Source organism: Thunnus thynnus, chromosome 14 (assembly GCF_963924715.1).
Source record: "Thunnus thynnus chromosome 14, fThuThy2.1, whole genome shotgun sequence".
NCBI classification, from domain to species: domain Eukaryota; kingdom Metazoa; phylum Chordata; class Actinopteri; order Scombriformes; family Scombridae; genus Thunnus; species Thunnus thynnus.
In genome coordinates, this window is record NC_089530.1 from 6177901 (window position 1) to 6205124 (window position 27224).

At 39.5% G+C, this 27224-nt stretch overlaps 1 protein-coding gene across 1 annotated transcript; it reads left to right on the plus strand.

The window, feature by feature from the left end:
• Window positions 1-139: 139 nt before the first annotated feature.
• valopa (vertebrate ancient long opsin a) lies at window positions 140-26603 on the plus strand. The gene is made up of 5 exons (XM_067609450.1): window positions 140-1193; window positions 4147-4357; window positions 10438-10555; window positions 12138-12371; window positions 22502-26603. Exons 1-5 carry the CDS (start codon window positions 830-832, stop codon window positions 22736-22738), a joined length of 1164 nt encoding a protein of 387 aa, XP_067465551.1. The 5' UTR covers window positions 140-829; the 3' UTR covers window positions 22739-26603.
• Window positions 26604-27224: the final 621 nt, after the last annotated feature.

A 27224-nucleotide genomic window follows, 5' to 3' on the forward strand; every position in this document is an offset into this window, starting at 1 on the left:
GTTTGAAAACACATCACTCAAAGACATTTACATGCACATACATTTTAATGTGTGAAAGGTGAACACATGTAGTTTTGATGAATTCCACGAATACTGTGACCAATCAGCCTCCTGATGCGCCTAATTACGCATGATTAATGAAGTGCGCACCGGAAAGCACAAAGCCACAACATCTCAGCGTGTAATTCCTAAACGCTCTTAAAACAAAGACTCACTTGGTGTATTGATCAAACTGGTTTGTGTTAAAAGGACAGAAATCGATCGATCGCGGCTATAAGCTGCCGGGTTCAGCCATGTGTGCGTCAAGCCCAGAGAGTTTGTTGTCACCAGTGTGCACAGCGCACACAGGAGCGCACGAGAAGAGATCGCGTGGCGTCCTGTCGCCTCTCCTGGAGGGCAGCAGTGAAGCCGGAGCCGCCTATATAAGAGCTCCCAAGATGCTACTGATCGGTCATTCGTGCACTTGCTGCCAGCGGTTTTTAAAGCATCGCCTCTGCCGTTGCAACGTGTGCCTCCCCACTACTCCGCTTTCACATGTAGACTCACGTTTTCTAACAGCTCTACTCGAGATTTAGGGCGGATTTCTCTCTCTCGGTCTCGACCATGCGCCTCAGTCAACGCGGATTTCAACACATAAACTTTGTTAAAGAAGAGTCCCAGGGCGCAGAGGATGCTCCACAGCGTAGACTGTGTGTTTAACGCAGACTAGTGACCGCGGCTGTCCAGGAGCGACTCCAAATGAAGTTGTGAGTATGAGAAAAAGAGAACAAACCGGATATTCACTCGGTTAGGGTCACCAATCAAGTAGCCTCCACTCTGGGCATGGACAATGGATACTTTAAGTCTATCTGTGAACGCTGTGTCCTACACCGTGGCAGCGGAACTCTCCACTGCTAATGATCCGTTCAATGCACCCGTCAAGAACATCGCGCCTTGGAACTTCACTATCTTGGCCGTGCTGATGTTTGTGGTCACCTCGCTGTCTCTGAGCGAAAATTTCCTCGTCATGTTTGTCACTTTCAAGTACAAACAACTCAGACAGCCCCTGAACTACATTATAGTGAATTTGGCCATCGCTGACTTTCTTGTCTCCCTCACCGGTGGACTAATAAGTTTCCTGACAAACGCCAGGGGTTATTTCTTCCTTGGGAAGTGGGCTTGCGTCTTGGAGGGCTTTGCTGTTACTTTTTTCGGTAGGTGTACCTGTTTTTTTCTTGGTTTTGCTAATTGCAAGGTTGCATGTGAACGCAACTTCCATAACTGTAGATGTCAGTGTTGGAGCGTTTTTGTTTTTTTTTTTTTGTTTTTATCACAGACTATATATTGCAAAGATGTAAAATGAATAGCAGCTCCACATGACGCGTTCTCAGACTTTCATCAACACTGACTTTAACATCTGTTCACTAATTATCTTGACAGGACATCTGGTAGGGAGGTAAATAAAAATGGCAAATCAGTTCCACGGCTGCCATAGGTTGATAAATTCACACACAGCAAAATGTAGTACAAAAAAGTTGACTATCGTAAAAGTAAAGAGGATCATAATGGAGTTTACTGACAGGAGTTTTGCTCAGTGTCTCTGAGCGTCCATATATAGAAAAAATTGTTCGTGAAAAAAAAGCAATAATGTACTATGTCTGAGTAAGATACCACTTTCTATATGTGGAAATATTAAAGCAAGAAGACGATCGTTAAATATAATTCACAATGTAGCCCAGCAAACACATAACTTATTTCACATAGGAGTGATTTTACAGTGGTTTTTTAAGGTGTGTGCAAAGTTAAGTAACTTTATGGTTTAATCAGCTCTGCACCTTTTAAAGCTAAGCCCTTTGGTGCAAGTGTAACCAGCATTATGGAGAATATGGCAAATTAAAACCAGATCACAAGGTTTGGGATGATTGACACGTGTGTGGAAACATTTTTTTTATTCATAAACTGATTACTATCAAGATAAAAAAAAACTTAAAACTTCATGTACTTCAGGCAACAGCTGACAAAAAGTCACTGCAGTTTAATGATTCTTTATGAACCCATAGTTAAGATTTTCTGTATTAAAACAGTACCTGCATGATATGTGCTGTTCAGCTGTGATGTGTGTAGATTGCTGCATCAGTAACAAAATCTCACTGTGAGCCTGTGAGGCAGAATTCAAAGCCACGCTCACAACAGATGTTAGCAGTGGGACAGGAGCCCTCTGACATACTGCTGGTGCATGACTTACCATAAGTAGGTTACCAGCACTGTGACCACCAATCACATTTAACAAAGTCAGTTTATGTTTGGTTCGTTGTCTCTACTGAAAGTCTATTTAAGACTGAATCTCCCAAAGTGGGATCCGGGCATCTGGTGAGTAGCCTCAAGAGCATGATATCAAGAGAAAAAAGAATACTTGATTAATTCAAGCAAAGGCTGCTTATTGGATTTGGTAACAAAGTTTGTGCAATCCTATTTTCACTACTTAAAGTACAAGTACGACTTTCGAGTAAGTCACAGGATGTCTTTATTACAGACTGTCAAACTGCCAGCTATACCGTTAGCAGTAAATGTTAATTTATAATGGGTGCTTCAGAGAATATGATGAGTCTCATATGGTGTGTGATGCTCACATGATTCCATTGGAATATTATCGCATTACTTTCACTTGAAATAGTTGATCTTTGGTCCCTATTATGAGTTACAATACCCCATATGGATCATTGCCAGAGCTGCTCTTCACTGTGTGTTTGCTGAGTGTATATACCCCAGAATATAGACTTTACATCCTGATATATACTAAACAAAAAGAACAATTGATCCAAGCACATTGGGACTATAGCATAGAGTAAAGATTACAGAACATCTGAATGTTTTACATGGATAAATTGCATAGTGGATCATGGTGCATAGGGTGGTATGATGCATTGAATTACCACCTAAAAGGTAGAATCTCCTCATAGCATTATTCATTATTAAGAAGAGTATTGAAACAAATAACTTGAGGCAAAGGGCAGCTGTAGCACATGGCATCACAAAAACAGAGTTTTGTTACTAGGATGAGATGCTTGTCCAGTAACAAAAGAAACCACCTCATGTAATAAATTATCATTGTGGAAGCCATGCTGATAGGCTTACTTCTTCAAGGGGCTTGTAGTCGAAAGCCAATCCACTTCTGGTCTTACCAGTGGTTTCAATGACTGACGGTTGTGTTGTACTGGTGTCACCTGTGTGTGTGTGTGTGTGAAGGGGGGTATGCGTAAGTAAATTATAAATGGATTAAGCTGAGCTAGCTCTTCTCCATGAGCAGGATGGATGCTCCACTTAATATTCTGCTCAGGGTGAGAATATTTTCTATTTCTGTCTATTCTTAGTTTTTCTGTCTCCATGCACCTGTGCTTTGTAGATAAACACATTAAAACTGAATGAAACATGATGGGTGTGTTTCTACATGAACACACCTTTTGAACATCAGTTGTAACCCTAACAAGCAACAAAAAGAGCAATGAGGCAATGGTGTTAATTTTATTTGTGAACCTTTGCAGAGGCTCTTGTTTTAATGTGTGTGACATAATTGAACACCCTGGTTTCCACCACTCTCTTTTGTCCTCTCCAATGAGCCTAGTAGGCAGACACTAAGAGTACCTGGCTGTGGAGAGATAGGTAATTAGCCGGTCGGTGAGAGTGAGTTATTACCATAATTACTGTAAAGTCTGCTCTTTTTTTTGAGCCCAATAGGAGGCAGCCTAATGCACCCACCCGGGATCATTAAAGTATTTCTAGCAACAGGACCACCACTTTCACCTCGCCATGTTACAGAATTGGGATTCTTTGTCAAACAATAAGAAATAGCTGCACTATAGAGGGAAGTCTTAACCAGGCCACCCCAGCTGGATAAAAGCCAGAAGTGGAGATAAAATTAAACTAATGACATTTCACACTTTGGTGAAATAGGGAAGCAATCTGAAAGAGATGAACAGATGCAAAAACACACATCAAGAGCTCACACATTGTAACATTCTGGAAGATAATGTGTTTAGTTTTATTACTGTGTCAGATAAATGAAAAACACAGCTGTGATTTTCATCGGAATTGAAAACAAATTCTAGGATTTGGTGGTGCGTGTTTCTCTCTGCTGTCGTCCCACTGACCTCCTGCTGTTTGCCTCAGGGATCGTGGCCCTGTGGTCCCTGGCCGTTCTGTCCTTCGAACGATTCTTTGTGATCTGCCGGCCTCTGGGGAACATCCGACTTCAAGCGAAGCATGCTATCCTTGGTCTGCTGTTCGTCTGGACCTTCTCCTTCATCTGGACCTTCCCTCCAGTGCTGGGTTGGAACAGATACACTATAAGCAAGATCGGAACCACCTGTGAACCTGACTGGTGAGAAATATCCTTCTATGATCTGTGATTGTTCAAACCTTTAGAAATTGGCCTTAAAGGGTCAGTTCACTCAAATAACAAAAATGGATTTTCTAGAATAATCCTCACTGTGAGAAGAACTGAACAGAATTTTTTTTTTCTGAAAAGACATATTGCTACTAAATTTTTCAAATCTCATTGTTTAATGCTTTGAGCAGTATAAATGAAATTCCATTTACTTCCACTGTACTGGGTCAGCATTCCATGTTTCAGGGCACAATATTTCCAAACCCCGGAAAATAAAATCAAAACTGCATTGCTCAAAACCTCTATGATTAAGGGACCATTTAATACTGAAGACTGTGGTTAATTATTTTGCCCCCATAGTGCACTGATGCACTGATGATCTGTTTTGTTTAGTATTCATAAATGGTGATTGTGTGAATCACAGCTGCAGCCTGTATGTGCTGAAGCAAACTTTATTTATAGTTCCCCACTACATGCACATGCATGCACACACACGCACACACACACACACACACGCACACACACACACACACACGCGCACACACACACACACACACACACACACACACACACACACACACACACACACTCAAATTTGGTGTATGATTTCTAAGGAGTGAACATTTATCCTGAAATCAAGTCCCACTTGCCTAACCACAATCAAAACAAAACTTTAAACCTAACGTGAAGATGTAAAGATATTGGTTTGGGTTTATTTTGCAACACCAGTGGCACAGTGGCTAGCAAATGTTAGCATGCTAACATGCAAAATTAACATTGTGAAAATGGTAAACATTATACCAGGTTTAGCATCAGCATGTTAGCATTATCATTGTGAGCATATGAGCTTGCCAACGTTAGCATTTAGCTCAAAGCTCTGCTGTGCCTATCTACAGACTCACAGAGCTGCTAGCATCACTGTAGACTCTTGTTGATGAATGATTCCCAGGGTGCTTAACCTTGGTGACAAACTCATTCTGTTTCATGTGACTGCTTCACAATAAAAGCCACCCCGGCTGGCCACTTGAATGCATTTAATGTGAAGCAGTGGCAGTAGGAAATGTTTTCATTTTGCATTAGCAGTACTTCAATACAGTTCTGATGAGGAGAATGAACAGTGAACACTGAGGCTGATATCAATGAGACACAAGTAAAAACAGTAACATTGGATTAAATGCATACATTGTTTCTTCTGAATCCCTTGTATGTATGAAGGCAATTTGAATCCAGCACGGGAATGGCGGAGTCCAGTGCTCAAGACTAACGGCGTCCCGTCATCCCGTCATCCCGTCATCCCAGGGACAGTAGAAAATGTGTTCAGGATGAACAGAGATCTTCCCCGGGACGCCTCCGGGACGAATGGGATTTTATATATAATTATTATTTTATTTATTTATTTTAAACTATCGCTTAGCAAATGACAAACTGAATTAACAGAGCACATTTTCTCATGCATACCACTATCACTGGCTGGCTACTCAGTGTGAGTGAAATGTTCCTGCGGTAATAGTCCATCTATCTGCTCAGTCACAAACAGCTTGCTGGTAGGACCTTGCAAATATGTTGCACTGGTTAAACAAAACAGCGCTACCCTGGCTGTGTGTAAGCATATTAGCTAAAGCATACATTTAGACAATTTCAATATATTATTTTAGTTTTCTGTTATAATTTAAGCCTTAAACACTTATTAAACATAGCTTGTAAGTGGACAGTAGTGATGCACGGATTGCACTGTGGATAATCTGCGGATCGGTCAGGTCATAAAAAATTACATTCTGATTAATAGTAGATGGGTCACAGGTGGTGAAATAATACATCATTAATGAGGAAACTATTAATTACATTCCCTAAAATGTGAACATAGCAGAGAGCAGAGCAGAGCAGAACAATGGGGAATACTAAGAAATATAGAGACACCAGACAGCATACATAGTGCACTACATAAATATGAAACTATATTGCAAAGGCACAGTTTACCATGGAAACGTTTACAATTACTGAAAACAGCATCTCTAATCTAAGTAATCTAAGTAACTCGTTAAAGAAAACACTCATACATCAACAGGTACGGATCTAGTGATTTGGGGGCCCTCTGTCCTGCTTTAAGAAACAAAATTTTGATTTTGGGATGGTTTACATTCACTTCAGGATGGTTAAAATAGTTTTTCAGGACAGTGCCGAGCCAGTGGTGAAAAAAGTTAGTTTGGAGCCCTGGTGGAGTCTGCCACCAACAATGAAACCTAGAATACAGAGGGGTAATTAAATACACTGAGCAACTATTGCTGAAAAAAATGCTGACCATACTATCAAAAACAGGGTTTGATTTCATGAAAATCTTTAAAGGGATTTTAACTTAAACTTCTGTGACCCTAATCTTAAAGCATACTATAACCTAATCATGACCCCAGTGCTTCAACCCAGCCATTGGCCCAGATAAAACCCTGCACTGATTCTTTTTTTTTTTTTTTACCACATACCTCAAACACAAACAGATAAAGACCATTGACATTCTACACTCAACCCTCTGGCTTAGATCTACATTGCTGCTTCAGCCGTATTAGCTCACACCGTGTAAATGTGTCTCATGGAAAAAGTCAAGAAACAGGTCGGCTCTGACCTTGGCCCTCAGGGTGCCATCTGGGTAATGCTATTTAGCTGCTTTGATCAACGGCGTGCAGATAGGGGGCTGAGTGTTTGCCTCCAGCCCTGTAAGGGAACCATTGCTCAGAAGAAGTGTGGGGGAAACGAATGGTTCAGACAATACAATTAAGAGATCACCTTATGGAGATACCCAGTGCATAGATGAACTGAGCCACCTCTGGCTGCGCACAGCATGATTTCTGTCAGAAAACATTTGGTTAACAGCAGGAGTGTGAACAGCACAGGTGTGTGAGGTCCAAAATGTTGCCACATGCACTGCCAGAATGAATTTTAAAAGCCTTATTAATGTGCGTCTTTTTATCACTGGATGCATGTCAATATTCTGCATTGGATGGATTTTGAATGTTAAAAAGCATAAATGCAAGGTTTTGAAGGATTGCAAATGAGAAGGTGGTGTCAGTGGACTGTCAGTAAGTGGCTGTGCCCTTGGTGAGGGGTCGGAATACAATCTACTACTGGTATGCTGCAGACTTTCTTTCAAATCCATTCCAGCACTCAGTTATTGTGTTAGACATTTATTATGAAGACACACACAGATACACACAATTACCTTGCGAGGCAACCGCCAGTGGTTCGGACCAATCAGCATCCTAGAACTGCTGGCAGCTACAGGTGTGGTTAAGGTGTGACAGGAGTGAGAAGCGATAGCCCATGATAGATAGTGATCAACAGATGGTTCATCCAACCACCAGCCAAGTATTTTAAAATGCCTGCCCTTTTTCAAACTGTTTCTAAGGACAACTTCTCAGATGGTTCTGTGTAACAAACCATCTGGCATGTCACGTTAACACAGATGGAAGTTGCCAGCTCAAATCCCTGGACTTGCTGGGAAAATGGGTGCGTGTACAGCAAATCAGTAACCTGCTTACCCCTTTTTTGGGAAGTTGGCCTGTTGCTCAGTTTCCCTGTTAAGTGATGAAACCATAAACATTAGCATTCATTATGCTGCGTTCACATGGATTCAGGTAGACGACAGACGGTAGGCGGACAACACCATCTGGATGGAAAAACAAACAGACAAACAAACAAACAGATGTTGTATTGTTTACAAAGAATGGAACAAAATATACTGAATTAAATTATTTTGTCTGTTATTTAATGTAATTATTCTAGTAATGCATGTAGATACAAAATGCAGCTTTCTCTTAAAATTCTATTGCAAACTTAAAATTAATGTTAAATTACCTCCAAAATGTAAGGTAATTCATTCATTTCCAACGTGGACAGTGCAAGGAGAACTGTACTTGGTGTATCCCTTAAAATGATTAGTTTCTCATTGTCCAGACTGCCCATGTTTTCTCCTTGTGTGAGGGAGCTAACATCCGGTCGTAAATTCCGTCGTGGAGGGCAGCAAAAGGTTAAAAATTTTTAACTTTTGACAGCTGTCTATTGTGACCATTGCCGGTATTCTCTGCCGGCCTCACCTAATTTTACTGTCCTGCACTCGTCCACTAAAATGATATCCGGATTGCTGTCTACCATCTGCCTGAATCCATGTGAATGCAGCATTATGTTTATGACCAGCATGATCATGAAACTGAGAATACAACAACTGGCAGCATCTGTAAAGCTAAATGGAAAATAGTGTTAAGTGATGGAGTCATGCAGTTTTAATGGCACCTGATTTGGATTTAGTTTGTCGCATTAGTCATTTGATTTTGTCAGATTTAGTGAAGTTATAGTCAATAAAAATGGAAGACATTTTAGTGCAGTGTTCTGTGTAATTTTCGTTGTACATTCTTCATTTTTGTGTCTTGTAGGCATTCTGAGGCTACAAGTTGTTGCCATCTTTGATGTGTACACTTGCCATGTTTATGTGGTATTGGGAAGTCATGTTTGTACCAGACAATCCAATAGACTTACTGTTCTTCAAAAAACAGTTGTCACTCCCAAACTGTGGCTGTTTGAACATACAGTAGCAGCTCACTCACTGTCATTTTTGCTCACATGGCATTATTGCAGCTATCTGTGGTCGCCACTGTGAAGCAGTGTATTCTCAATTGTTCACTAAAATGCTATTAAAGTCCAGATAAAGGAGGTGGTTGGAAGGGTATTACCCATAGAGTCCAGAAGAGGGCTCCGCCTGTGCTTATAGAACTAGGGTTACAATATCGTAACCTTCATTTTAGTCCGATGCAGTTGGTGACCTATTAACTCATACACCAGAAACTGAACAGATTTAACTACATGTTTTGCATGTACAGAGCTAAAAGACCTCCAAATTGGAGGGGCTTACCCTCAAGTTGTCCGTCGTGTGTCTGCACATGGCAGAGACCATAGAAAGAAACTAAATGGTGTGAGGTTGACAACAGGAGTACATTACTTTATATTTTCATAAAACTAAAAAGGGCAGACGTGGTGAGTCCAGGCAGAGACATGAGCGGTGCGTGACTGTCTGTATGGCTGCAATTAGAGGAAAAATTAGCATTGCTTATTTCCTGGCTTCAGGGTGCTGAATGAAGTGAGAAAGTCTGAATGATTCAGGCGGCCTAGAGTTGTATATGGATGCTTAAACATACCAGGGATTACAGATATTTACAGTTTCAGGGTCCAAAGTGAGCTGCTATCAAGGGACCCAGAATGTCAAGCAGCATGCAGTGTTTGGAGTTATTTTGTACAGATATACCATGAAAATCCTGCAAAATTCTACTGTGTCTTTTAACTACAGTATGGCACTACCCACTACAAACTGAGCGGATCCTTACAGTATGTGTTATTAACTAGAATTCTGCATGTGTGTCACATGACAATAAATTAATGAGGAATGGGCATGGATGTATGAGGCATGAATCTCCCCATCAAAAATGTTTCACATTTTTCAGGTGCAACAAGGATTAAGCTGCATGCATAAAAATACTCGCCAAATACACACACACACACACCCCACTCCGTTTGCCAGGTATTTCCTTACAAATTAATCTGGAGCCTGTGTCATTTGATGGTGGTAGGTATTCTCATGGAAATTACATACTTAGACTAAATTAGAGGCCTCAGGGCCCTTAATTGTGTCACAGAGATTTGTCTCAGCTGTGAAATTTCCCTTTTAACGGAAGCTCAAATGAGGTGCAAAACTGCTGTCTTTCTCTCCAGCCAGATAAAAGCCTCTGATTGTCAAAATGACATTTCACAGACAGCTCATAGCTGTGAAATTATGGGACTGTTCACCATTTTGTTCTTAAAGGGACACTAAAGTGTTCTCAAACAAATCGTTTGCTTGATCCTATACAGTAGTCATATGTCTATCAGTTACTCTCTGTCATTATCAATATTATAGTACATGTATGTATATTGAACAATTATATGTGAAACTATCTGTTTTTTGATGATGTTTTTTAGATTTATAACCTTAACCAAGCCTTTTTGTACTGATTGAATGTAGCTTCAATAAATGTGTGTTGTCCACCTCTGAACAGGTATTCAACCAACATCATAGACCACAGCTACATCATCACTTTCTTCACCACCTGTTTCATTCTGCCCCTTGGAGTGATATTCTTCTGCTATGGAAAGCTCCTGCGGAAGCTCAGGAAGGTCAGTATGAGTTCGTACAGGACACACATTGAAAGAAGAAGAAGACATTTCTGATTTCACACTTGCGTTACAGAGCCATCTCCACACTCTGTGCCAGAGCCATAGAAAGTTCTATAATAATCTTTCTGTCATTGGTGAAAACATCAGAAACATCAGACTCAAGTAGCATGCTAATGCAAGGATTATATATATATATAATTGTGATCCACGTCGATTTACTATGCTGAAAATATTATGCTAATTTGGCGCTTTTGTTACAGTACATATCAGGTCCAGTGTTTCCCCTAGGTTGAGTGCTCTGGCCTGGCGGGGGGGGGGGGGGGGGGGGGGGGGGGATGATTAGCAGCCACACACTGTAGTCTGTACTGTACATTCACTGTCAGATTGACAATTTACTAACTAACGACAACTAACGTTAAAAGTAAAGTTAGGCTTTGCTGTCTGCTTCCCGACTCATTTTAAAAAAGAGAAGAGAGAGAGAGAGAGCACCAGCGAGAGAGAGAGAGAGAGCAGCAGTGGTCGAGCGAGCTAGAGAGTGAATGAAGAGAGGGAGCGCTGGTAGTGAGCTAGCCGGTGAATCATATCAATAAAATGTTATTTTCTGATTGTTTCACAGCGGTTATGTTCTGGAGGACAAATAGACACGCCCACACCCCCACACACCTCTGCTCAACCCTACGACTGAACGCCTGATTTGGTCTGAATACGGCCTTACTGCTAAGCTTTTCCTCTGCTCTGCTCACATTCACTGTTACTTTTCTGACGCTCGCTCTCTTGCTTAACCACTCACATACTGCCCAGAAAGAGATGTGGTTCTGAGATGTGTATTCTCTGCAAACATCTACGACTGAAATTCCAGCAAAATATCAACAGCTCACTTTGCGCTGCCTCATTTTAATGAACCTCTCATCTGTTGTGCCTCTCCTCCCACCTGTGCGCCGTGCACACTTCTCTCAGCACCGAAATACCACACAGACAGGCAAAGTGAAATTCAAGTTTCCGGAAAATACCAAACAATCAGAGCACTGCTTGCTGTGGTTGTTACGCCTCCATGAAAATAGGGCCCTAAAATCTTAGTTAAATCACCAGTAATAGGGAGAAGTGTCAGGTTATAATGGCTGCGTTGTATATCTCCATGAATATGATTGGATGTTACCAGTCTGCTGACAGCCACACAGCTGGTGAACAAGCCATTGATTGTGAAGCATGAATGAAACAGCTGAAGCGAATTAGCTAATGCAAGTGCGACTTTAGTGCTCTGCTGTAACTAACTGCTCCAGAAACCATTAAATTAGGGTAGCTGGTCACCTGCCTAAAAAAACAGAAACTCATTACTTTGGGTAAAATGGAGTGTTTCAGTTTCAATGGTAGTCTTAGCTTTGTTTCGAAGGCTCAGCCCTAATAACGATAAAATGATGGGAAACACAAACTTAATTATTTAAACATGCTTATTTTTAACATTTTTATATTAAAATAAAATAATTGTTATATCAGCCTTAAAAACATGTAATTGTTCAATCTTAATATATGGCCTGTCTATTAAGTAACAAAGAACTGTACAGCCTGTCATTGTTTCCTCCAGGTCTCTCATGGTCGTTTGGCCAGTGCCAAGAAGCCTGAGCGGCAGGTGACCCGTATGGTAGTGGTGATGATTGTGGCATTCATGGTGGGCTGGACACCATACGCAGCCTTCGCCATACTGGTCACAGCTCATCCGACCATTGAAATCGATCCCAGGATGGCTTCAATCCCCGCCTTCTTTTCCAAAACAGCCACTGTCTACAACCCAATCATCTACGTCTTCATGAACAAACAGGTAACTTTTCATTTTAGAGCCAAAAGAATTGCAAATTTATTTCAGCCAATGTAAATTATTCTACTTGATTCTGCCTTTTGCCTAGTACCAAACTAGTTATTGCGGTGTAGAGGGTAGGTAGCAAAGATACATCTCTACTTGTATGTAGCAGATAAAAGTTGCTGCAGAATATTAAGATGTTTTTTCTTTTGTTACTGGGTGTTAGCCTGTCTCTCAGTAATGCATGGTGTATGTATAAATGAAATGTGAAATCCAGAGAGTACAATTGTCCATGCATGGCTCTGTTAAAAAATACATTAGCCACCTATGGTACGCTTGTGAGGCTTGCAATTGTGGAAGACCAGTGACTGCTGACATTTTTTTCATGCCATTTACTTTGTTTAATTTTACATCGTGCTGTCAAGCTCGTTTTCTCAATGTAAGCGAGACACACACTATTTTACTCCTTTCACACATGACATGGTATTTCTGGTTTACAGCCCTGTCCACATGTCTCTAGGCTCATTTTAAGCTATTTTATGATAGTGTAAGCCACAGTGCAGTCATGTTGGTAGTTTTCCTGTGAAACAATCCTTCTTTATTCAAAGTAACAGTTTGCCTTTTTTCTGTTTTGAGCTGACATTTGCCTCCCATGATGGTTTCTGAGTTAATTATAGTGTGACACCAAAGATGTAAATGACTGGATTGAAGGTCTATTAACTGGCAAGTGTCACATCCTAACTGCACTCTTAATTAATGCTTTATTTAAGGCAGCTATCCCAGAAAGGTCAAGCGGTTATGCCTATACCCACATAGATAATGTAAGCATTGACTGTGAGACATATCTTGCACACGAGCCATGGTTGTGTCCAATTCGATGAAGGCCATTATCAATAAAATAAAACATAAATTAGCTTATCCTATTTATTTTTAATCATTTCTAATTGTAGAATATTCACAGTCGGTGTATTTTTTTGATAGTGTGCAGTGTAAAATAGAGCTGCAACTAATGATTATTTTCATCATGGGTTAATCTGTTGTTATTTTCTCAATTAATCAATTAGTCCATAAAATGTCAGAAAATGGTGAAAATGGTGAAAAATGTCTATCCCTGTTTACCAAAGCCCAAGGTGACGTCTTCAAATGTCTTGTTTTGTCCACAACCCAAAGATATTCAGTTTTTCTGTTATAGAAGACTAAAGAAACCAGAAAATATTCACATTCAAGAAGATGGAATCAGAGAATTTGGACATTTTTTTCTTAAAAAATGACTCAAAACGATTAATTATCAAAATAGTTGGAAACTAATTTAATAGTTTGCAACTAATCGATTAACCACTGTGGGTCTAGTAGCTCTACCTCTACACACACAGAAAATATCACCTATAGAGTGGAGACATACAGAGTGCAGACAAGAACCTACTAAGACTACTTTCAACACTGTGAAGACAAACTCTAAGACAAGTATATCTTATTGTCTCTGTGTTGCTTAAATTCAGACAGTGAACAACACTGTTTTGCCACACTCTGTGCTTTTTCACCTCCCCTTTACTTTGACTATAGCATGCTGTAATATGAATCACATGGATTTAATATGCTCTAAGTGATTATGTCCACCTTATCCTTGATCTGTTCATGCATGCTGACAAAAGAACATTGTAAGGCCAAATGTTTGGAGCAATTAAGTTGGATATCAAAGACTATGTCTTGGTGGTTGAGCTGGCAACTGATATTTATCACATGCACACAAGTCGGTGACTTGCTGTAACTACACTTATAGTAAGTGGAGGAAGAGATTTAGAGGGGCTAAATCAGTAACAATTAAGGTGCAAATAATTTTAAGTTATTTTCAGAGCTTAATCAAGCAAAATTCACATGGAGTGATCTTATTCAGAAGCTCACAAGCCCATTCTTTATAGATGTCCCTGACTGGCTGCTGCACACCTTAAACTCCAGCCAAAAAGGTTCGTGTGTGAAGAAATAGAGCTCACAGTGTCATCCCGCAAAACATTGATGCCCTGCGGGGCTCACTGCTCCTAGAATGCTGGACTCACCAACGTTAGATCTTAGTGTCTGTGATAAACATGATCATACTGTGTCCAATTTAGTGATGTCACATCTGTTCTCCAGTTTTCTTTACCTCTTGGTGCAGTTTAGAGCCACCAATGTGCAAAGTTTTCCTTTGAAGTCTTTAACAATCTTTTAATGTTAACATGTATTCCTCCATCTACACAGTGTTGATTATACATGACAGGTTTTATTATTTCAACAGGATTTTTCACAGTCCTGCCAGTATAGCAAACATTAAAACTGACATGAGCAAATTTGAGACTTGCCTACAGTACACTTTAAAGTGATCTATTTTTATATAAAGTAATACAAGTCCCACTATATGTATATGTGCTTGGAAAGACTCCCAGATCAGACTTTCCTTGCCAGAGAACTGCATGCAGTCTGCATGACCATCTGACTGCCCCACTTCTGAGCTGCACTCACTGTTTAAATGGGTCAGCCAGTGTCACCACTAAGACATTGACTGGATGTAAGTAAGGACAGCTAGCAGGCACATTCTGGTTTGAGCAGAGCTCCCGCTGCTTAAGCTTAACTGCTAGTGCTTATAGAAATCAACTGACCTCTACTGCTTGATCATGACATCTCTCTCACTCAGTCTCGCTCTCCCTCTGTAAGTTACATAACAAGGAAAGGTGAACCAGAGTCTTAGGGGATTTCCATGATGCATGACTATAGCTACTTGTTGTAGCAGTTTTAGAGAGAGGCAGCCAACTGGGATCTCTCAGGTCAAAAGGTTTCTAAGGTGAAAGAACATTTAAGAAATATCCATTTATCACATCTACTAGTATTATTTAAATCCCATTTCACATTAGGCTTACACAGGCTTTGCTCTCTCAATACCACACTGCTGGATCAATAGGAAAGGCAAAGCAGAGATCTAAAAATAAAGCACGTAAGAAAATTAAGTCTGACTGGTTTGACAAGATTTACTTAGAAAATTAATAAATTGATGTTTTGACACTAGGACCTTGATGTGACAGGAAAACTTTATTGACCCATTTTGAGAAAATATACTTCTTCTACTCCCTCTACTTCTGCTGGCATATATCAAGTTTGTAAAACTCAGAGCATTTATACAATCACACAATAAAAAAAAACATTACAGTGCTTCAACCATTTACAGTACTTGCATAGGTACATGAATGTACTAGAAGCATATACTCCAGGTTTTCCTGAGGGATGAGAGAATGTTACTCTTTGACTCTTCATGCTCACATTTTATCGGATGACTCAGTGAATAAGACAAGTGGCCTTTTGGGCCACAAATCGATTTAGCCCACAGATTATGGAAACACATCATTTCACCATTTCAAAAGGGCTGCAGCTTCACATGAAAGATCTTTACTGTCTGAGGAGAGTTGTGTGATTGGTGAAGACGTTAGAAAGCTCGAGATCGTCATTAGAAGTGGCTGTTAAGAGAGAAATATTTACAGTTCCCTCACATCCCAAACCTGTATTTCACAAAAGCACTAATGGCTGATGGGAGGATGGCCATAGAAATGCACCGAGCAGACAAGCACAAATGGGCTTAAAACATTATGTCCTCAATGCATATGTCCTTGGAATATTTTTCATAGGATGAAAAGGTGGAATATACTATAAGCACTGTGTTCCTTTGCATAGTTAATAGGTTTATAATGGATTGCAATTCACCAATCCATTACTGTCAGAAAGCAAAGTGATGTTATCATAATCGCTGACAGCTGAATACAGCCATACGATTGCGACCACTTTCTTGTAGTACAACCTCCCTCACCTGAACCTTGCCCATTATGGCAGCAATAAATGGGGAGAGCTGTGATACCAGGAGCAAAACGAACGAAGACCTTGAAAAAATAAAGGCCAGATGAAAATGACCCACCAACATGGCTGGATGAAGTCACTATGGTCTAGCCGAGGCAAAAACGATTCCTCTTCAGTCTCCTTGTGTATGTATGTAACCTGCCACCCCTAAACACTCATAGCATGCACACAGTTCATGACAACATTTAAAGGAAAATTCCAGTATATTTCAACCTGGTGGCCATTGTAACTCTTCTTACTTTGCACTTGCCACTTCCATTTTAGAGATTTGGGGAAACAAGGACTTTTGCAAAACATATATCGTATATCAGGGAAAGCTGTGCGAGCCTCCTACAAGCTTCTCAAATGTCTCAAAAAAAAGTGAAAAATGGCACGTTGGTCACTTGGCCCAGTTGGTCATCCAGCTTTGATAACAGACAGAACAGAAACTTATTGGTCTGTGGGCGTTGAAATGTGAACAGAAATTGAAGCCAATCAAGATTGAACCCAGTGAGTCCATATTAAACAATCTAAGGCATGCTGACACAAAATTTCAAGTGTTTTACATATCCAAATTTCAGCAACAGGATTTCTTTTAACATCACTATGATGACTTCTGCTTGTGGTGATACATACAGTATAGTTCCCTCTGTTTGAAGACTTTTGGTTTGGTTGGTTTAGAATAAACATGACCAGGAATGATCATTGTGATATCCATTGCATGCTTCCTGTATGCATATGCTTACATTTATCATGGCATTGTAGTGATATCATTTATATGGTTGCTTCAGGTGGCCTAATAGTGGTGTTGAAATCTGTTTCACTACCCTTATGAATCTCTACAGTTCAGTTTTAAACTGCTCTAAAGAGAAGATGGAAGTATCTGTTGTGTATGTTCAGGGTTACTGTGTTCCAGGCTATTCATTTTCCATTAAAATGAAAGTTTATGATTCTCTGTGTTGGAGTGTTTTAAAAGTGATGTTTTTCACCAGAAAGGATTTTAACTTTTAAAGCCTACAACATCATCATAGCACCATTGTGTTTTCATGACAACAGAGGGTAACAGAGAGGTTTTTACATCACTTTGAAAAGCATTACTGGTTAAAGTTAGGAGGCTTTTGAGTTAAATTAAACAGGTCATTAAGGGTCAGGAATCATGATTTCTCCCCAGGGCTTCACAGAGTGGCAGTTTCAACACAGAAAAAGGTCAATTAGTGTTTTTAGACTTAAAGTAATGTGGAAACCAATGATTGTGGTGCTATTAGTGAGGACAGGCTGAAAAAGGCTGTGGTCTTCTAAGAACAACTGTTGACTTGATTGTCACTGCCATTGTGTTCGTATGTGTGTCTGAGAGTGCAATGCCCTCGAAAATGGTGACTGATTCTTTGATTATTAACAGTTGAAATGTTTTGGCCACTAAAAATGATATTTTGGATTTACTGATTTTATGCACACAGCTCAATGCACGTATTATTTTTTCAAAGGACATCCAGCTATCTCAGATGCAAGTGCGTTGAAAAGTATCACTTCAGTCTTGAGAGAGGAAGAATCTGCACACTCCTCTTGCTCACCATCACAATTTATTGATTGTTTCAGTCCCTCTGGACTTTCATAAAGATAAGCAGCAAACTCTATTTTTATCATTTTTAATTGATAATGTGTTTCGGCTGATGTATACTTGGGCTTTCTTTCTTTAATCTTTTTTCTTTCAATTGTAGTTCAGGCTAAATACATTCCAACGCTTGTATTCTTAAAATCTGTGATATAATATTAGTAGAAGTGATTTTAAAACAGTGCCAGCAATCATAATGCTTATCTTAACATGCACATTTTTAACAAGCAAGTAAGATACATTTTGGTAGAGAATTTGTCAATTCTGACAAATGCAAAACAAGGAAATCCTATGAAACTAGCATCTAGATCTCCTTTATACCCACAAACATACTCTCTCTGCACCTGCCTCTGTCTTTCTCAGTCTGTCATATTCAGCACACAGATGTTGTATAATTTCCATGGCTGTTATGTAAGGGTAACCTCAACTGTTGTTACTGTGTGTCTCCATAGTGACATGCTCAGTCAATCTGAGGCATTTCTCCAATATGATCTTGATATTTAGACACATCTTTCATTTGTTTCTATATGCGGATGGCTCTCATTTTTCTATGACTCACTCTGTGTTGAGTATTTTGTCACAGTAGTTAATTGCTGACGTCGACAATGCAGTTTCGCCAGAAATGCGGCCACATTATGATATGTATTAATGAAGCATTTCACTTACCTTGGAGGGACAGACAAAATGGTCTGGTCAAAGAATTCAGAAGTCTTTAGTCTTCAGATAGTAGTATCCAAGAGCAGCAAAATATTCCCTTCTTAGCATGCGATACATTTGGAATGAACTGCAGTCAATGAATAAAACCGCTGTAATAGAAGACTGTTTGCGCTAATACATTTTGAAAGAGCAATGGCAAATGGGGAAACTCCAACACTCGGCCGACCAGAATGGCATTGTATGTCAGTTCCTTATAACATGCACATGACTTGATTAATGTAGTTTGGGTTAAAAGCAACCAACATTCACAGTTAGAGACAGGAAGCAGACAGCAGTCTCCAGTGTCAAAGTCAGATGTGTTAAAGGATAAGGCTGGTAATTTTCTATATTTTCCTTTTTGTCAACAAATCTTATGTGCAGAGCCAAACCAACAATGAATGGATGTATTTAGAAGTATTGTGTAAATCCAAAGCCTGATATATCTTATTCCTCTGTGCTGTAGACCTCTGTTGTTGTCCAAAAACTATTGAAAACACATCAATGAGCCACACCGCTGCACTGGGTGACATGTTCCTTCACCCTGAAGATTACAGGCGCATTAGTTTGTTGAGAAACGGTTCCCAAGACTAATAACAGTAATCATGTTTGTACTTGGATTAAAGTTTTTACCACAATTTGGCATTCAAACCCAATTGTTTTTTGTTTTTTTTTTCAAACTATTTATCCTATCGTACTAGCACTGTGCTTACATGTTCTGAACTTCATGCAGAGTCAAAGGTGGGCACACCCACTTCGAGGTCAGTGGTGAAGAGGAAGCTCTCCCTGTTGGTGGGACATGTGTGAGGCATACATGATCTGGGATCATTAGGGAAATTATGGGTCTTATTTGCATTAGGGGAGGCCTGGAGTCAGGCCGGGAGCTGTGACACACTGGTTTCCCTCTCCCTGGCCTCCCATGCTATTTCCACCCGGGGTACTGCGGCTTGAGCTGATTAAACGTCTTGGTTGCACTGACCTAAATTCTTTATATTTACCTCAGAAGACCCTTGCATTAGCCAACCAACTGTTTTTTTCCCATCCCTATAGTCCTTCCTATGCAATGAACATTCTCTTGTTTGTGTATAAAAGTTCCTTTTCTGTATATAAGGAAACTATGTTTTAAAACAGCCATCCTGTTCCCAGCTGTAATCCCTCTGAGCAGACCTACTAGAAACAATGACAGAGGGTTTTTTTTTTTTGCCAGAGACTTGTTCTGGTTAGATAAACAGCCTCTAATTGCATTTAATCTGTGTTCAAGTAAAGCATTTGGAACAATTACGCTGGTATGTATACCAAAGAGCTGTTGTGTGGATCCTTTTTTTTCTCACATCTCTCAAAGATCTAATGGAGTTGGTTCACCTCGCTGGTTAGAGAGATAATAAGATAAGCAGTGCATTAACTTATGCACAGGTTTGTATCCAGGCTTCAACTGTTACAGAAATAACAGCGTAAAAATCAATTTAGATTTCATTAAAGTTAAAAAGCTTTCGTTAAAGTACCAGATTTCCATTTTGTATCACTGCGACATTATGGGTGCTGTACTTTTACGATCTTTGCCTCACAAATCACCTTAACCAGATCCACCTCAAATTTGATCAGAAAAGCCTTAAGACCTTGATGATGCTATATTGAGAAGCTTATGATTTTTTATTGAACACTGTTGCCATGGCGATGCGGTGAATTTCGATGTTTCAACATGAGAAAACTGTTGTAACTCAACTCCACATTTTCAGATCTTTCCAAAATTCCACAGGTTTCATTAGAGTCCTGGTCTGAAGACATGTACAGGCCAATACCCATAGCGCCAACTACTGGCAACAGAAAGTTATCGGCCTTATACTTTTACAAACTACTCCTAGCAAATTAACCAGATCCATCTCACATTGGGTCAGAAAAGTCTTAAGACCTTGATGATGCTTAATAGTTAAGCCTCTTTTAACGGACCCTCACACCTCACATGCATCAGAGGGAGCGGCAGCCATGGTATTGCTACTGGAGGTTGGTTGACATGGCTCTGAATTTTCAGGATTATCAGACACCGTGTGAATGGGTAAAATATTATTTCCTGTGTACACTATGTTGCTGCATATCAAATGTAGACCACACACTTTAAATTTCATGTACATCAAAGGAAGTTTTACATACGCCTTGCTTCCTGTTGCCAGTGGGTGGTGCTACACAAATGGGTCATTAATGCAGTAATACATTTAGTGGAGGTTGCTTGACATGCACATGAACTTTCATTACACAAAGGAGTTAAATATCACTTCCTGTGTCCACTATGTCACACTAGAAAACACCCACTAATTATGCATCATGTTGCTGTATATCATGTGAAGACATGTAAACCATGTAAATTTCAAGTTTGTCACATAGGGCTGACTTCCTGTTGTCAGTTAGTGGTGCTATGACTATGAATAAAAATTGTGTGTAGAAGTCATCAGGCATTGACTCTTATCAAATGTGAAATTTAAGATAAATCTGATCATGTGGAGTTAAGTTATAACAGCTTCTTCTTTCATAATGGACATACACACCGTTCGATGAAAACTCAAAAGCTTTACTATTTAGCATCATCAAGATTTTACAACTTAGCTGACCTAATTTTAGATGGATCTGGTTAACCTGCTAGGAGTGGTTTGTAAAATTATGGGGCCTACAACTTCCTGTTGCCAGTAGGTGGTGTTATGAGTATGATTCAATATTGGCCTGTACATGTCCTCAGACTGGGACTTTTATCAAATGTGAAATTTGGGAAAGATCTGATGATGTGGAGTCACGTTACAATAGTTTCTTTTTTCTTGTTGAAGCATTGAAATTTGCTGCATGGCCATGGCAATGGCATTTAATGAAAACTAACAAGCTTCACAATATAGCATCATCAAGATCTTAAAGCTTTTCTGACCAAATTTGAGGTGGATCTGGTCAACCTACTTGGCAGAGGTTGTAAAAATAAAGCACCTGTAACTTCCTGTTGCCAGTAGGTGGCGCTATGACTATGACTCAATATTGACATGTAGATGTGTTCAGGCTCTTATCAAGCAAGAGAAATTTGGGGCAGATTGGACAATGTAAAGTCAAGTTACAACAACTTCCTGTTTCATGTTTTGGGCAAAATTCACTGGCATGCCACATCAAGGGCGTTCCAAAAAACTTCAAACTTCAAAAGCTTCACAATTTAGCATCGCAAAGGTCTTTAGATGTCACCTATGATTAATAAATGTGATGCTGAGCAAGAGCAGTGTGCGGGATCTTCCTTTCTCAAGACACAAGTAATATACAATGGGACAAAACATTTTAAAATGATATTCATTTAGTGTGTCTGTAGACACTAAGACTTAGCAAGTAAGTGAAAATGCAAGGCAGTTCCTTTTTGCATCCATTAAAGCATTAGTTAAGTTTGACATTTTGCTTACTTGCCAAGAGTTAGGATAAGAGGATTGATACCATTCTCATGTCTGTGGAGCAGGAGCCAGGAGCTTTGCTTAGGATAAAGACTCGAAGCAGGGGGAAAAAGCTAATCTGGCTCCGTCAGAAGATAAATAATATGTCTACAGTAGACTATCAACGCCTTAAAAACTCACTAATTAACACACTTTATTTCTTTTTATCCCATATACAAATTGACAAATTACACTGTGTAACTCTCTCTAAAACAACAAATTCTCATTTGTACATTTCTGTTTGCAAACTGATCAACCAATTAGGACATAAAATGTTAATTAGTGAGCTTTAGAGGTGCTGTAAGTTGTATTTTATAACTTTAGACAGAGCCAGGCTGGCTGCTTCCAGTCTTTATGCTAAGCTTTACTACAGTAAGCTAACTGCCTACCTAATGCCTTTCTAGCTTCACACTTGACACACACACAAGTGGTATCAATCTTCTTATAAGTGTACTTCAAAATGTATAAACATGGTCCCTAAATATTGTAAATGAAAATCATTTTAATCAAGCTAACTGCCTTTAATTCTCTTGATTTCTGTCCAGTTCAGGAAGTGCCTAATCCAGCTCTTCACCGGCATGGGCACCATCCCAGACAGCAACATTAACCAGACGTCAGAGCGACCTGGAATTACTGCTGAGAGTCAAACAGGAGAAATGTCAGCCATTGCGGCCCGCATCCCTGTGGGTGGTACAGCATCGCCCAGGTCTGATGACTCCCCAACCGACTGTGGCTCCTTTGCCCAGCTCCCCATCCCAGAGAACAAAGTGTGTCCAATGTAACAGTAAACCTCCTCCCAATACGTGTTCTCTTACTCTGTCCTCTGACCCCCAGAGTCCGCATTAACCTTCTGTAATCTAGCCACATTGTGTTTCAGAAACTGTATGGACTTGAACAGAATTTTAAGTGTTTGTTTGTTTTTTTATTTGTTGGGGAGTACAGTGTGAGGAACAGAAGGTCAAAGAAAGGTTTGAAGGGTTTTAATAGTTGATGATTCTAGCACTTTTTATATTTTATTTGCAAGAGTAATTCAGGACACAAAACATCAAATACAAAAGAAGTTTTGTGCTTCAGCATGTTGCAGTAGATTGTTCAATAATTGATTAAAATAAGCACAACAGAGAGGATGAGAAGGAACTGTATAGACAGAAATGCTCAGAGCTTTACCCAATAGATATCTTGTAAATATTTGCTTGTTGGATACTCCTCCATCCTTCGAAGAATATCTTGGATGATCTCTTGACCATTACTGCACACCTGCTAGTGTGTCACATTAGAGGGCACTTGATCCGACTTGATAGCATCTGCCGTCATGTCCCCATGAAAAAAGAGACTGCTAAAATCGCAAACTTTGACACCAGTTAGTTGAGGGCTAGCCAGTGTTTTTCACATACCACAATGCATCCAAGCCTTTCATCTCGTCCTTGCCTTCTCCTTTGAAGCCTTGTGATGGAGCCTGGAGAGAAAGCATTGTTTTTCTATGCTGTTTCAGTACTTTGCTTTGGCAGCGCGTTGTCATTCATCTCCACTCCGCAAGAGGACGGAGCAGTCTTCTGAATTTGGATACTTTTATTTTAGTGTATCCTGTGTAGACTAGTTTGGGTCAAAGCTTTCATCTTTAGTGAAGATGGTCAATGGGACTCGGAAATGCCAGTCTCCTATTGCCTATGCTGCTGATGTAGGAGGACAACATATTTATGAAGTGCCAACAGGGGATCAGCAAGCACACAAACATGCACACAACCACAAGCAACACAGTCACATCTATACACACATACACACACACACACACACACACACACACAATCACACACACATGTACACACACACACATTCGGACTGCAATGCACTGCCTGTATTGTGATAAGCTCTCTATAGGCACTGTGAAGATGATACAATGCATCAATAAATATCGTAGCACAAGAGTGGCTTAGCTAAGTAGCCATGTACAAAAGCAATGAGTATTCCCATCATAAGCACAGGTCAACAGCAATATTAAAGCTAAATATCTTCACACAGTTGAACACTTCAGCTTTAGCTACAGTAGATGTAGCAGTGAGTGTTAAAATGTCTACTACTTGACTTTGTGGTGCATGTTTGTTCACTATTACTGAATATTTGTCAAAACACTGTTGTATTCTCTATGCTGCACAGTGATTCACTATGTTAAAAAAGTAACAGTATGGTGTCTGTTTTGCTATGTACTGAGTGTGTGTTCTAATCATGTTTGGCCAGTCCCAGTCTGGTAGGAGTAACATTTAGCATCATTAAGCGTCAATGCATCTGTGCCAAATTAATTGTGATGCCTTCATATATTAAGCATAACAACAGGAGACTATGGTGACTGGTACGTAGCACTTATCTCAAACCAGTGTTTCCCAGAATTAAATTTCATTTTCCATGATCCCTATTGCTTTTTGTTAACAGTTAGGATAACATTTTAATATTCTTTTTCTGAACTTAAGGTTGCTGTAAATCAATATATTGTTATTTTAACAATTGATAAAAATTGATAAATTGACTGTAATATAAACAGGTCATTCTTTGTGATTTTAGCATGATGAGTGAGCAGCTATCCTTTTTAGCCTTTTTTAGCTCACTGTTTTGGTTTTCCAGCCAACAAAATAAGTGAGTTCATACACTTTTAAGGCAAAAAAAAAGCTCCAATAAACTGTCTTGATTCTACCTGCCAAGCATCATACTTTGAACAGACAGTTAGCAGCTAGCTGGTGAAGAAAGTTGAACATTTAGCAAGACCTAGATATTTTTTTTGTAACTTTCTGGAAACTAAACAGAACTAAGGAGAGTGAATTTTGGACTTATATTAATGAGGTTGCCAGTGACATGACTCCAAACAAATACTAATATCGGTCCACGTCTGCTGTGTAAATAGGCAAACATTAGCCTTAACAATTTTATATGCCAGTGATGATGGTGGTGGCTGTGTCTGCTAACTTATTTTTGTGTTTTTCTGCCTGTTACTCGAAAAAAATTGATTAATGCAGCTTTAAGTGATTTTTTAAAATATAAATGCTTTTGTCATCTGCCATTAACAGAAACATACTTTTGTGTTACAAGGCAATCCGGATTTCTAGCAAAATTTGACTCAGATGAACAAGATGTAAAACGTATAGATGCCAGAAGAGGTTTCCAATCTTCTCAGTGATGGCATCTTTTTTAAAGTGATTATCCCAATGTCTCTACATTTAGCTGCTTGATTTACTGATGTTAAAATGTTCAAGCCATATCTCAGGTCTGTCTGAATTTGCTGTCAATTGTCTAATTGTGCTAATTGCTAAATTCTAGTCTGACCATGTTGTATGATAACGTTTCCCTCTTAAACATGTTTTCTGACCTTATTTATTTGTCTTTTGGCATTGTCAGTATTATGTCTAACCACTTCTCAGTTGTCTTGCAAATGATTCTTCACATCACGCTCAAAAATCACTTCTCACCCTTGGTTGAATGTTGAGTGTAAACGCTATAAAAACACTATTTGTAAAGGCATCAGTTACAAACTCAGCCTCTTGGGTAACAGAATTAAATATTCCAGCACAATGTTTTTACTACACAAACATGTCTTTTGTTGCTGCACTGTTGCAGTGCAAAACCACCACTTTGAAGGGAATTAAACAGGTATTCATCAGACAAGCAAATGTCAAAGAAACTTCAGTAACTATGAAGTATGGCTTGACTTACAAATAACAATGTCCTACATGACTTTTTACAGGGATAGTTCAGATCATTTGACATAAGGTGATATAAGTTATTGACTGGAAAGGTACATTAATGTGTGAACATGAACTCAGGCAAACAGTCCTGTGGTTGCACAATTCACAGTGACCCAAAGGTGGCTTTATTGAAAAATGAGTAAAACAGCCAGCAAACAAAAAGTTCTGAAAACATCAATTCACAATTTGAGTACAGCTCCTCGTTATTATATCTTGTTCCAGCTTTTGTGAGCCATGGTCCAGGTTCTAGTGCGTAGTTACTGTATACACTGGTTTATTTGATGCTATGTTGTGGCTTGAAATTGTTGGTGTGCATTTCTGGAAAAACTCCAACCACACTACTGTTTGTCTGAGCTTGTTTCCAATATCAATATTACAAATGGTCAGCAATTTGTATTACCTTATATCAAAAAATCCAAACTTTCTGTTTTAGTGTCCACACACAGTGTTCGCCAGTTACCAACAATAAGTATTCATTTAACCTTACCCAAGCCTCCCCACTACTGACTCACACACAGACACACAGACACAAAGACACACACACACAAAGACCCATCTCAAGGCGTAGATACAGTAGGTATGTATGGGCTTTTGGAAGTAGTGACTTCACCTTGAAGATAAGGCAAGATATAAATCAAACAAACCTGCCAGCGTTACATTTTGTTGCAAGGATTACAGACTGTACTGCATGCCGATAAGGGGAGAGAACACCTCCAACATGTATAGATGGGTTAAAGCTCCTATTTCTCACTTCCCTACCCTGAATATCAAGCTGCTACACCTGTTTGTTGTGTTGTACTTGCAAAGGCATGTCAAGACTTGTTCTGCTGTATGTTTTCTGTGTCATGAGTACTTTTGTCTTGAGTTTGATTTACATGGGTTTACAGGTCATAGATGCACGCTGGTTATAAAATGTCTGTATTAAAGTATATTTTTTGAAAAGCAAAGATGCACTGTGTTGTTCTGTTGATACTTTCATACAAATATGATAAAAAATGATAATGGAAGCTATGATTGATGATGTGATTAGAGGCACTGGACAGGACTTACTCCACCTCTTTCTGTGCTCCATTAAGCCTAGCACAGCTTGAGGTGCAATCCAAATATCTGTCCTCACAGGTGACGCATTCCCTCTAAATTTCTGAAGGATAAGGGCTGTCCAACTGCAAAATTGACAAGTGCTTGTGGACTTAGTCACCAGATTTCTCAGACCTTTATGTACACTTGTCATACGTCCTCAATCCATGCAGACTTGGCAGAGGAAGCACAGAACCATCAGCTGGAAAGGAAATAAAACACAAAAAAGCTGACACTTATATTTACATTACATAGCTCACCAAGCACACAAAAGTGTAGCTGTTTTTCCTATGATGACATGGCCTTGCACCCTCTTACACTTAGGCAAGAAGGTTACAATATGTTGAACATTCAAACAACAGCAAATGGTAAAAATATAACATAAAACATAAAATATGGAATGGTTTTGTGATTAAGATAAATTGTGGAACAAAACTAGAACCAAACAAGGTGGGGGTGG

What these genes read in the sequence shown, in the direction of transcription:
- valopa (XM_067609450.1), top strand. Translation starts at nt 830, where the DNA reads ATGGATACTTTAAGTCTATCTGTGAACGCTGTGTCCTACACCGTGGCA. An exon ending in ACCACCTGTGAACCTGACTG is followed by an intron (nt 4,358 to 10,437) that starts GTGAGAAATATC and finishes ACCTCTGAACAG; the next exon opens with GTATTCAACCAACATCATAG. An exon ending in TCCTGCGGAAGCTCAGGAAG is followed by an intron (nt 10,556 to 12,137) that starts GTCAGTATGAGT and finishes TGTTTCCTCCAG; the next exon opens with GTCTCTCATGGTCGTTTGGC.